Raw genomic sequence first — 13,070 nt, 5'->3', positions numbered from 1 at the left:
ATTCAAGAAAGTCCTTGGACTGGAATCTCTAGTGTGTGGGATAGAACTGATGGATGGGTGTCTTATTTTATTTTAATTTTTTTAAATTTATGTTTTAATATATTAAAGCACATTAAAAAACTACCCACGTTGACCAAAGTGCTGTACAGACCACAGCAGGTAGCTAAAATCACAAAAAGAAACAGACATACACAGGAATGCACACAGGTACAAATAATCAACTCAAAGACACAACAGACAATAGGTGCAGGAGTAGGCCATTCGGCCCTTCGAGCCAGCACCGCCATTCAATGTGATCATGGCTGATCATCCCCAATCAGTACCCCGTTCCTGCCTTCTCCTCATGTCCCCTGACTCCGCTATTTTTAAGAGCCCTATCTAGCTATCTCTTGAAAGTATCCAGAGAACCGGCCTCCACCTCCCTCTGAGGCAGAGAATTCCACAGACTCGCCACTCTCTGTGAGAAAAAGTGTTTCCTCGTCTCCGTTCTAAATGGCTTACTCCTTATTCTTAAACTGTGGCCCCTGGTTCTGGACTCCCCCAACATCGGGAACATGTTTCCTGCCTCTAGTGTGTCCAAGCCCTTAACAATCTTATATGTTTCAATGAGATTGCCTCTCATCCTTCTAAACTCCAGAGTGTACAAGCCCAGCTGCTCCATTCTCTCAGCATATGACTGCCATCCCAGGAATTAACCTTGTAAACCTATGCTGCACTCCCTCAATAGCAAGAATGTCCTTCCTCAAATTAGGGGACCAAAACTCAGAAGGAACTACACAAAACAATGATCAGCCACATCAGGGGAGATTCAAACTCTAGTGAATAAAAATAAGTTTTGAGCCTGGAATTAAAAGAGTCGATGGAGGGGCAGATCTGATAGGGAGGGGGATGCTGTTCCAGAGTCTAGGGGCAAGGCACGGTCACCCCTGAGCTTAAGTTTAGATCGCGGGACAGCCAGGATCACCAAGTCAGCCGACCTAAGGTCGGCATGGACTTGGTGGGCCGAAGGGCCTGTTTCCACGCTGTATCTCTAAACTAAACAATTTAGAACCTCAAAAGCCAGTCACTTGCATCCTGAATTTGATATATATTGTCGTTCCTTCAACATCTATGGGGGTAAACCCCTCCCCACAATGTATTGATGAGAGGAATCCCTCCACAATGGGTCACAATGGTTCTGGAAAGTGGGCTGCTATCACCTTATTGCATTTGCGGATGGCAATAAATGCGGATTATGTTATCAAGCTAACTGAACCATCCTACCAACAATAGACAATAGACAATAGGTGCAGGAGTAGGCCATTCGGCCCTTCGAGCCAGCACAGGCATTCAATGTGATCAGGGCTGATCATCCCCTATCAGAACCCCGTTCCTGCCTTCTCCCCATATCCCCTGACTCCTCTATCTTTAAGAGCCCTCTCTAGCTCTCTAGTAGAGAGTAGTCCTCCTTGGAGACCCTCTGACTATCCTTGATTGGACATTCTGGCTTTATTTTGCACTAAACTTTATTCATGTTATTCGCTTTTTCATGTACATGTACACTGTGGATGGCTCGATTATAAGACAAGGCATATAAGATAAGACAAGAGTTGCTGCCTTACAGCGAATGCAGCGCCGGAGAACCGGGTTCGATCCCGACTACGGGTGCTGTCTCTACGGAGTTTGTACGTTCTCCCCGTGACCTGAGTGGGTTTTCTCCGAGATCTTCGGTTTCTTCCCACATTCCAAAAACGTCGAGGTTTGTAGGTTAATTGGCTTGGTAAATGTAAAAATTGTCCCTAGTGGGTGTAGGATAGTGTTAATGTGCGGGGATCGCTGGTCAGCGCGGACCCGGTGGGTTAAAGGGCGCTGTAGCTCTAATCTAAACTAAACAAAATGCATTGTCTTTCCGCTGACTGGTTAGTAAGCAACAAAAGCTTTTCACTGTACCTCGGTACACGTGACAATAAACTAAACTTAACTCAATTAACAAACAGTTAATTTTCCACCTTTCCTTACAGTACAATTTTGCACCTTTCCTTACAGTAGGCCAAAGTGTGTGTTTTTTATTGTCCAGGTCGATACGATGTTGAAGATGGGTTTCCAGCAGCAGGTGTTGGATATCTTGGAGCAGACGCCCGAGGAGCATCAAACGATTCTTGTCTCCGCCACGATCCCAGCAGGCATCCAGCAGCTGGCCAGCCATTTCCTGCAGGACCCGGTCAAGATCACAGTGGGAGAGATGAACCAGCCTTGCTCGAATGTTCGCCAGATCATTCTGTGGGTGGAGGAGCCGTCCAAGAAGAAGAAGCTGTTTGAGATTCTGAATGCAAGTAGATTTAGTTTAGTCTCAGTTTAGAGATACAACACGGAAACAGGCCCTTTGGCCCACCGAGTCCGCGCCGACCACCAACGCCCGCACACTAACACTATTTTACACATACAACGCACAATTTACAATTATACCAAGCCAATTAACTGCAGACTTGTACGTTTTTGGAGTGTGGGAGGAAACCGGAGCACCCGGAGAAAACCCGCGCGGTCACAGAAAAAACGTACAAACTCTGTACAGTCAGTACCTGTAGTCAGGATCGAACCTGTCTCTCTGGCGCTGTAAGACAGCAACTTTACCACTGCGCCACCGTGCCTCCCCTATGACTCTGAGCTTTCGGTGTGTACGAAAAGAAGAAAGTAGCCACCAATCTATTTCTGTTTGTGGGCAAGGAACTGTTGTGGAGGATAGTGACAAAGTGCTGGAGTAACTCGGCGGGTCAGACAGCATCTCTGAAGATAAAGGATAGATGATATTTCAGGTCAGGACCCAAGAAGGATCCTGACCCGAAAGGTCACCAATCCTCTATCTTCAGCGATTCTGCCCGACCCACTGAGTCACTCCAGCACTGTGACTATCTTTGGTATAAACCAGCGTCTGCAGTTTAGGAGTAACTCAGCAGGACATGCAGCATCTCTGGAGAGAAGGAATGGGTGATGTTTTGGGTCGAGACCCTTCTAGTCTGAAGACCCTTTTTGCCCGAAACATCACCCATTCCTTCTCTCCAGATGTCTCGCCGAGTTACTCCAGCTTTTTGTGTCTATCTTCGGTTTAAACCAGCATCTGCAGTTCCTTCCTACACATCATTTTGTTTGCAGTTTGGGTGCCAGCTTCCATTCACACGCAGAGAATCAGAATCACACTTTATTCGCCAAGTATGTTTTGTAACAGACGAGGAATTTCATTGGCCAGGTCAGTCATACAATTAAAAGTAACAGATCACTTCAAAAACACATTTTAACATGAACATCCACTACAGTGACTCCTACACATTCCTCACTGTGATGGAAGGCGAAATAAAGTTCAAGTCCTTCCCATAGTTCTTCCTCGGTCATGGGCCTCGAGCCCCCGTTGACGGGACGATCTTAAGTGTGGTGAGACTGCAGAGAAGTGTGGACAGAAGCTCCATACCAAGATCTTTGCTTTGTGAGGAATTAGCTGGGTTATCCCTGGTTATATAGAGACGCAAGAGACCTCAGATGCTGTAATCTTTGGACGACAGATGGCACAATGGGCTAAGTGTTCGGCTGGCAACCGGAAGGTAGCCGGTTCGAATCCCGCTTGGAGTGCATACTGTCATTGTGTCCTTGGGCAAGACAATTCACCCACCTTTGCCTGTGTGTGAATGTGTGTGAGTGATTGGTGGTGGTCGGAGGGGCCGTAGGCGCAGATTGGCAGCCACGCTTCCGTCAGTCTGCCCCAGGGCAGCTGTGGCTACAGAAGTAGCTTACCACCACCGAGTGTGACTGAGGAGTGAATGAATAATGCGATGTAAAGCGCCTTGAGTATTAGAAAGGCGCTATATAAATCCCATCCATTATTATTATTATTAATCTTGAGCTAACAACAAACTGCGGGAGGAACTCAGTGGGTCAGGACGCATCTGTGGAGGGAAATGGACAACAGGTGGCATTTTGAGTCAGTGCCCTTCTTCATTCTGCTGCTGCCTGACCTGCTGAGTTCCATGGTCATAACATTGGCACCAACAGCAGTCGGTATTGTTAGGATAGGAGGAAGAGAGTGAACTATGTATCTGTCCAAGCTTGTTCAGCTCTTGTGTTGTCTCCTGGATGGAACCATAGTGGGGCTCAAAGAGCTGCTGCCTCTCGGATCCAGCAACCCGTTTGACTCTTACCTCTGGTGCTGTCTGTGTGGAGTTTTCACCTTCTTCCCGTTTTTAGTATTAGTTTAGACATACAGCGCGGAAACAGGCCCTTTGACCCACCGAGTTTGCACCGACCAGCGATCCCCACACATTAACACTTTCCTCCACACACGAGGGACAATTTTTACATTAATTCCAAGCCAATTAACCTACAAACCTGTACGTCTTTGGAGTGTGGGAGGAAAGATCTCAGAGAAAACCCACACAGGTCACGGGGAGAACGTACAAACTCCGTACCCGTAGTCAGGATTGAACTCGGGTCTCTGGCGCCTGAAGGCAGCAACTCTACTGCTGCGCCACCTCAAGTTTTCTCCATGTTGCTTCTGTTACCACCCGCGTCCCCAAGACATGCTGGGTGTTAGCTTCTTCGACAATGCTAAATTACTCCTGGTGTAGATGGGTGAATCGGGAGGATTTGGTGGAAGGAAATTGGGAGGGGATTGATGGGATTGTCCTGAGAACGGGCATAGATCCGACTACAGGCTGAACACCAATTTTCCAGCACCCTCTGTTCCCGAGATTTCTGGATTATCCGTTTTTCCGGGCCAACAGAAGTCACATGGTAATAAAATACCGGTACACCCCTCGCCCGCTAATGACTCCCCTCCCATGCCTCTAAAGCACCATGGGGTGCCAGAAACTTAAGTAAGTAAGTTTATTGGCCAAGTATTCACATACAAGGAATTTGCCTTGGTGCTCCGCCCACAAGTAACAACATGACATACAGTGACAGTTACGAATGACTCAGAAAACACTAAATATTAATAATAATAAAACATTAATGATAAAACACCATTGATCAAGCATGTGAACCAACAAAATACCAGATCAAAAGAAGAGGCTACAGATTTTTGGCAGTTGAGTAGAGCAACTACTCGTGGATAAAAACTGTTTTTATGTCAGGCCATGGCAGGTTAGACAGTCCGGAGTTGCCTTCCAGAGGGAAGTGATTCAAAGAGTTTGTGGCCAGGGTGAGAGGGGTCAGAGATGATCTTGCCCGCTCGCTTCCTGGCCCTTGCAGTGTACAGTTCATCAATGGAGGGAAGGTTGCAGCCAATAACCTTCTCAGCTGATCGGACGATTCGCTGAGAAGGTAAATAAAATAAATATAACGTGTAGTAGCAGCAGGTGAGTGGGGCTCGCTGGCGCATCGCAAGAGTCGGAAGTGCGGCTCCAAACAACTGGGGGGAGGGTGGGAGATGGGGTTGGGTCGGCAGGTCATTACATCCATATTCAGTTTACAATGCTATCTGCGGCCACTGAGGGAACTTCAACTGAACTCTGGTACACAAAAATGCTGGAGAAACTCAGCGGGTACAGCAGCATCTATGGAGCGAAGGAAATAGGTAACGTTTCGGGCCGAAACCCAAGAAGCATCTGCAGTTCCTTCTTGAACACTTCAACTGAACTCTGGTCATTTTAGACACAAAATGCTGGAGTAACTCGGCGGCACAGGCAGCATCTCTGGAGAGAAGGAATGGGTGACGTTTCAGGTCGGTCTGCAGAAGGGTCTCGACCAGAAACGTCACCCATTCCTTCTCTACAGCTATATTTAAGAGGGAGTTAGATGTGGCCCTTGTCGCTAAAGGGATCAGGGGGTATGGAGAGAAGGCAGGTACAGGACACTGAGTTGGATGATCAGCCATGATCATATTGAATGGCGGTGCAGGCTCAAAGGGCCGAATGGCCTACTCCTGCACCTAATTTCTATGTTCTAAGTTTCTATGTTACAGAGATGCTGCCTTTCCCGGCCGAGTTACTCCAACATTTTGTGCCTATCTTCGGTTTAAACCAACACCATCAGTTGCAGGAACATCAGTGTTCAACCTGTGTGTGCAGTTACGTGATGGGAGTGTCCGGCCCATCATGGCAACGTGAAAAAGGATGCTTCTTCATGTTGTGATTTGAATGTCCTCGTTGTTTACTGCTCTTGTACAGGACGGCAAGCTCTACCACCCCCCGGTGCTGGTGTTTGTGGACTGCAAGCTGGGGGCTGACCTGCTGTCCAACGCGGTGCAGACCATCACCGGCCTGAAGTCGGTGTCCATGCACTCAGACAAGGCCCAGTGTGACCGCAACCAGATTCTGCAGGTAAGTGGAGAATAACCTGACCGCTGCACCGTCCGGGCACCTGGCTGCTGTGCCGTATTCACGAGGCTGGTGGGAGTGCGTCTACGTGGTCATGAAGGTGCTGCCCCGCCTGTTGGGGGAGAGTGGGTTACTGCTGGGCGTCTTTTATGCGCGCTTTAAGGCGTTTAACACCATGCCTGGGAGGAAGTCCACCCCTCCCCTCGAGGTTTACAAGGTTAATTCCCGGGATGGTGGGACTGTCATATGCTGAGAGAATGGAGCAGCTGGGCTTGTGCACTCTGGAGTTTAGAAGGATGAGAGGGTATCTCATTGAAACATATAAGATTGTAAAGGGCTTGGACACCCTAGAGGGTGGACACATGTTCCCGATGTTGCGGGAGTCCAGAACCAGGGGCCACAGTTTAAGAATAAGGAGTAAGCCATTTAGAACGGAGACGAGGAAACACTTTTTCTCACAGAGAGTGGTGAGTCTGTGGAATTCTCTGTCTCAGAGGGCAGTGGAGGCAGGTTCTCTGGATGCTCTCAAGCGAGAGCTAGGTAGGGGTGTCAAAAATAGTGGAGTCAGGGGATATGGGGAGAAGGCAGGAATGGGGTACTGATTGGGGATGATCAGCCATGATCACATTGAATGGCGGTGCACCCTGAACTTCTCAACACATAGACCACTGTCAGTGCGTGTTGGCAACACCTTAAACATCATCACTCTGAACTCCGGAGCCCGCCCCAAGGCTGTGTGCTTAGTCAACCTAACCTACAATAGACAATAGGTGCAGGAGTAGGCCATTCGGCCCTTCGAGCCAGCTACGCCATTCAACGTGATTATGACTGATCATCCCAAATCAGTACCCCGTTCCTGCCTTCTCCCCATATCCCCTGACTCCGCTAACTTTAAGAGTGTCCAAGCCCTTAACAATCTTATATTAGATTAGATTAGATTAGATTCGTTTTATTGTCATTCAGACCTTTCGGTCTGAACGAAATTTTGTTTCCCTGCAGTCATACATATAATTTTTAAAAATGGCAAAAACACACAATCAACACAAATTTAACATCCACCACAGTGAGTTCACCAAACACCTCCTCACTGTGGTGGAAGGCAAAATCTTAAAGTCTCTGTCTCTTCCCCCTTTGTTCTCCCTCTGCGCCGAGGCGACGGTTCAAACTCCGCGGGTGGTTGCTGCCTCCGCCGCAACTCCAGGGCCGAGTCGGGTCTCCGCCGCTGCTGCTGCTGCTGCCGCCACCGCAGCTTCTGTGCCGAGTCGGGTCTCCGCTGCTGCTGCTGCTGCTGCCGCCACCGCAGCTTCTGTGCCGAGTCAGGTCTCCGCTGCTGCTGCTGTTGCTGCTACAGCTCCAGGGCCGAGCCGGGTCTCCGCTGCCGCTGCTGCCGCCGCTAGAGCTTCGGGGCCGAGTCAGGTCTCCGCTGCTGCTGCTGCCGCCGCCACAGCCTCGGGGCCGAGTCAGGTCTCCGCTGCCGCTGCTGTTGCTGCTACAGCTCCAGGGCCGAGCCGGGTCTCCGCTGCTGCTGCTGTTGCTGCCACAGCTCCAGGGCCGAGTCAGGTCTCCGCTGCCGCTGCTGTTGCTGCTACAGCTCCAGGGCCGAGCCGGGTCTCCGCTGCCGCTGCTGCCGCCGCCACAGCCTCGGGGCCGAGTCAGGTCTCCGCTGCCGCTGCTGTTGCTGCTACAGCTCCAGGGCCGAGCCGGGTCTCCGCTGCCGCTGCTGCCGCCGCCACAGCCTCGGGGCCGAGTCAGGTCTCCGCTGCCGCTGCTGTTGCTGCTACAGCTCCAGGGCCGAGCCGGGTCTCCGCTGCTGCTGCTGCCGCCGCCACAGCCTCGGGGCCGAGTCAGGTCTCCGCTGCCGCCGCTGTTGCTGCTACAGCTCCAGGGCCGAGCCGGGTCTCCGCTGCTGCTGCTGCCGCCGCCACAGCCTCGGGGCCGAGTCAGGTCTCCGCTGCCGCCGCTGTTGCTGCTACAGCTCCGATGTCGCCAGCTCCGCCATTAGGCCTCGGCGCAGACGGAGACGGGGAATACGACCGAAGAAAAAGTCGCATCCCCCGAAGGAAGAGACCAAGGCATGTTTCTCCCACCCCACCCACACACATACACAACTTAATAAAACAAAATTAACTAAAACATGACAATGAACAAAACGAAAGAAAAAAACAGACGGACTGCAGGTGGGCCGCAGCTGTTAAGCCAGCGCCGCCATGTTTCAATGAGATAGCCTCTCATCCTTCTAAACTCCAGAGTGTACAAGCCCGACCGCTCCATTCTCTCAGCATATGACAGTCCCGCCATCCCAGGAATTAACCTTGTAAACCTACGCTGCACTCCCTCAATAGCAAGAACGTTCTTCCTCAAATTAGGGGACCAAACCTGCACACAATACTCCAGGTGTGGTCTCACTAGGGCCCTGTACAATTGCAGAAGGACCTCTTTGATCCTATACTCGACTCCTGGTTGCATTTCGTGCAAATGTATACTTATATGTTCGAATGACAAATAAATTATTATTATGATGATTAATTATTATTTCTCCAAGGCTTGTTGTAAATCTCTGTTGCAGGGTCTGCTTCAAGGAGACCATGAGGTTGTGGTCAGCACAGGGGTTCTTGGCAGAGGGCTCGATCTTGTCAACGTCAGACTGGTTGTGAACTTCGACATGCCACGCACCATGGATGAGTACGTTCACCAGGTAACGTCTTTCCCCGTGTGAATTCCTCACCTCCACCATGTCCTCTTGTCCCAAACTCTGAAATGCGCAATGATCATTACCAGGTTTTTAGTGTAGAGATATAGCGCGGAAATAAGCCCTTCGGCCCTCCGAGTCCACACCGACCAGCGATCCTCGCACTTTAACACTGCCCTACACACACCAGGGACAATTGACATTTATACCAAGCCAATTAACCTACAAACCAGTCCGTCTAGATAGGGCTCTTAAAGATAGCGGAGTCAGGGGATATGGGGAGAAGGCAGGAACGGGGTACTGATTGGGGATGATCAGCCAGGATCACATTGAATGGCGGTGCTGGCTCGAAGGGCCGAATGGCCTACTCCTGCACTTATTGTCTATTGTCTTTGGAGCATGGTAGGAAACCGAAAATCTAGGAGAAAACCCACGCAGGTCATGAAAACTCCCTACAGACAGCACCCGTAGTCAGGATGTGACCCGTAGTCACACCCTTTGGCATTCCTGAGACAACAATCCTGGTTTCTGCATCCTCCCATTATAAATAATATCCTCTAATCCGTGCAGCATTCAAGTAAACCTCATCTGTGTCCTTTCCAGAGCCTCCACATCCTTCCTGTAATGGGGTGACCAGAACTACACCCAATTATCCAAATTAGCTGGTGTAAGCGGAGATGGGGGTAGATTGTTGGTTGGGTGTGAATCTGTGGAATTCATGGCCACAGAAGGCCGTCAATGGATAGATTTAAGCCAAGGATAGGTAGAATCGTGATTAATAAGGGTGTCAGGGGTTATGGGGAGATGGCTGGAGAACGGGGTTGAGAGGGAAAGGTGAATCAGCCTTGATTGAATGGCAGAGTAGACATGATGGGCCGAATGGCCTGTTTCTGCTCCTATCATTTGTGAACATTGCTGAAAGGCAGGCCATGAGGGATAGTGGAAGTGCAACAATATAGTATTAGTTGGTGCTCTCTAGCTGGGTGGCACAGAGGCGTAGCGGTAGAGTTGCTGCCTTACAGCACTTACAGCACCAGAGACCCGTGTTCGTTCCTGACTAGAGGTAGCAATGTTACAAAATTTTGAGATTTAAAAAATCAAGTCTGTAATTTATCCCTTCAGATAAAGCATAAAAAGAAGTTTAATTTGACACCTAATTCACTTTCATATCTCAAGTATTTAAAAAGTTATGGCCATTTTCATACTGGGAAATGAGCATCTTGTTCCCTATTGATTTGCTATGGACATAACAAAAAAGCTGTGATCGTGGACAGTCAAAAAGCCCATAACCTTCTTAAAAATTAAGAGAACTGAATGAAATTTTCAGTTATCGTAGATTGAAGCATTCTGAAACAAATATAAAATAATCTTTCTTGGATGACCTGAAATTAAAGCATATAATTAGTTAGTTACCCAAGTGTAGCTAATTTCAAACTTCAATTACTAGATCTAAACAGCTATCCATTTCTTAATAAATGATTAACATTTTTAAATAGCCTAAGTGTCCAAATAATATTCATAAATAATTCACAATAAAACATGATTTTTAAATCTCATTTACATTCATTTATAGGCCAAATGGAAGGAATTTAGTGTTTAATTGCTGTAAATTAAAGTCCATTTTAAATCAGCTTTCTAGTGGGATCCTGTGAACGCGCTGGTTTAGAACGTTCACATTGCGGTAGATTTGTGCCCTCAAATGCCCAGAAAAATACTGCGGGATATAATGCGCCCAAAATGAGCTACTCGCAACATTAAACTTTGTATAAAGGGATCTTAAGAAGCCCTTTTTAATGTAAAAATAAGCAGCCTACCTTTTGTTATTTGCTCTATGCAACCCTGACAGCTGCCGGTGGTCGCGGGTTTAGAGATTGATTTTTAAACTACTATAACTATTATACGAGGCCTTTAAAACTAATAATAGCTTTTGCGACGGGGTCTTCCAGCGATTTTTCGTTAATAATTAACTAGGCTGAACATCTTCGATTTGAACAGCCTAGAGAAAATCGCGTTTTAAACCCGCCCCCCTCTAAACGGCGCCAAAATCGCGCACACCCGCAGCGACAGATTTTCAGCGACGCTTCAGGTACGCTTTGCAACATACCTACTAGAGGTGCAGTCTGTTCTCCCCGTGACCTGCGTGGGTCTTTCTCCGAGATCTTCGGTTTCCTCCCACACTCCAAAGATCTACAGGTTTGTAGGTTAATTGGCTTGGTATAAAAAAGGTAAATTGTCGCTAGTAGGATGGTGTTAATGTAACGGGGATCGCTGGTTGGTACGGGCACGAAGGGCCGGTTTCCGCGGTATCTCTGCGTTAAACCCCTGTCTCACGGTACGAGTTCATTCCAAGAGCTCTCCCGAGTTTGCCCTGATTCGAACTCGGAGATTTACGGTAATGGCCGCTCGTCGGTACTCGGGGCTCTCGTGGACATTTTTCAACGTGTTGAAAAATCTTCACGAGTCTTCCCGAACTTACCTGCCGTTAGCAAGTCTTCCCGAGTACCTGCCGCTAGCGTGACGAGCCACTAAGAGACGTCCCCGAGCTCCGACGTACCCGCTACGTTCATTCTCTGTGCTCACCACGAGTTTGATTTTTTTTAAACTCGGGTGAGCTCTTGGAATGAACACGCACTATGGGACAAGGCTATTAAACTGAACGAAACTCTCCCACGCGCTGTGCACGCTTGTTGTTTCAGGTGGGGAGAGCCGGCCGCTTGGGCCACCGCGGGACGGCCATCACCTTTGTGAACAACGGCAGCAGCCGGCATTTCCTGGAGCTGGTGAAGAGGGTGAAGCCAACCGGCACACTGCTGCCCCCGCAGCTGCTCAACTCGCCGTACCTGGTGGAGCAGCAGCGCCGGGAGCAGCGGCGGAACAAGCAGCAGGCCCAGCAGGACCTGGTGGCCGGCGACAGCCTGCTTGACATCATCAGGAAGCACGACCGCAGCGTGCTGCAGAAGCGGTAGTCTCGCTTGACTGCCGGCCCCGCTCAGCGCCACCCACACCCGCTGCACTCCACTCCCTCCAGTCTCCTCCACCCTCGGCTTGCATTGCACTGTCAAATGGAGCGGGAGGTGAACAGGATGTGAGAGCTGGACAGATGTTTCATTGAACTTGATCAGAACTTGAAGCGCTCTAATAGAATATAGAACATCGAACATCGAAAAATGAAGGGCCCCGACCCGAAAGGTCACCCAGCCCTTTTTCTCCAGAGAGGCTGCCTGACAATAGACAATAGGTGCAGGAGGAGGCCCTTCGAGCCAGCACCGCCATTCAATGTGATCATGGCTGACCCGCTGAGTTACTCCAGCACTTTGTGTCTATCTTTGGTATAAACCAACATCTGCGGCTCCTTTAGGGGCGGCACGGTGGCGCAGCGGTAGAGTTGCTGCCTTACAGCGCCAGAGACCCGGGTTCAAACATGACTACGGTGCTGTCTGTACGGAGTTTGAACGCTCTCCCCGTGACTGCATGGGTTTTCCCCGGGTGCTCTTGGTTTTCTCCTACAGTCCAAAGACGTGCAGGTTTGTAGGTCAATTGGGTTCTGTTGTAACTGTGTGCAGGATAGTGTTAGTGTACGGGGTGATTGCTGGTCGGCGCAGACTCGTGGGCCAACGGGCCTGTTTCCTCGCTGTATTTCTAAACAAAAATAAAAAAGTACAGACACAATACACTGGAGTGACTCAACGGAGCAGGCAGCATCTCTGGACAGAAGGAATGGGTGACGTTTCGAGTCAAGACCTTTCTTCAGAATCCGAAGAATTCTCTGAAGAAGGGTCTCGACCCGAAACGTTACCCATTCCTTCTCTCCAGATATGCTGCCTGTCCCGCTGAGTCACTCCAGCTTTTTGTATCTACGGTTCAAACCAGCATCACCAGTTCCTTCCTACATTTAATAAAAAGTATCGCACAGGAACAAGCCCTTCAACCTACAATGTCCATGCCGAACATGCCAAGCTAAACTAATCTCATCAGCCTCCATATCCATCTGCCTGTCCAAAAGCGTCAGCATCCTATGGCTCAAGAAATTCCACCTCATCTCCTTTTTGAAGGTACATCCTGCAGAGATTTGCGTCAATTGTTCCTCAGCTCTTTAA

General features: G+C 49.2%; 1 protein-coding gene across 1 annotated transcript in view; it reads left to right on the top strand.

Moving 5' to 3' along the window:
- ddx59 (DEAD-box helicase 59) overlaps positions 1–12,234 on the top strand; it is a 28,727-nt gene extending 16,493 nt beyond the window's left edge. Inside the window, exons 5-8 of the mRNA XM_033013608.1 lie at positions 2,057–2,308; positions 6,135–6,287; positions 8,851–8,979; positions 11,670–12,234. Coding sequence (XP_032869499.1) covers positions 2,057–2,308; positions 6,135–6,287; positions 8,851–8,979; positions 11,670–11,939 — 804 coding nt within the window. The 3' untranslated portion in view covers positions 11,940–12,234. The remainder of the gene's footprint in view (positions 1–2,056; positions 2,309–6,134; positions 6,288–8,850; positions 8,980–11,669) is intronic.
- The last annotated feature ends 836 nt before the right edge of the window (positions 12,235–13,070 follow it).

This window comes from Amblyraja radiata, chromosome 38 (genome assembly GCF_010909765.2).
Source record: "Amblyraja radiata isolate CabotCenter1 chromosome 38, sAmbRad1.1.pri, whole genome shotgun sequence".
In the NCBI taxonomy this organism is placed as follows: Eukaryota; Metazoa; Chordata; class Chondrichthyes; order Rajiformes; family Rajidae; genus Amblyraja; species Amblyraja radiata.
Note: the sequence above shows the minus strand (reverse complement) of the source record. Positions and strands in the feature narration are given on the sequence as shown.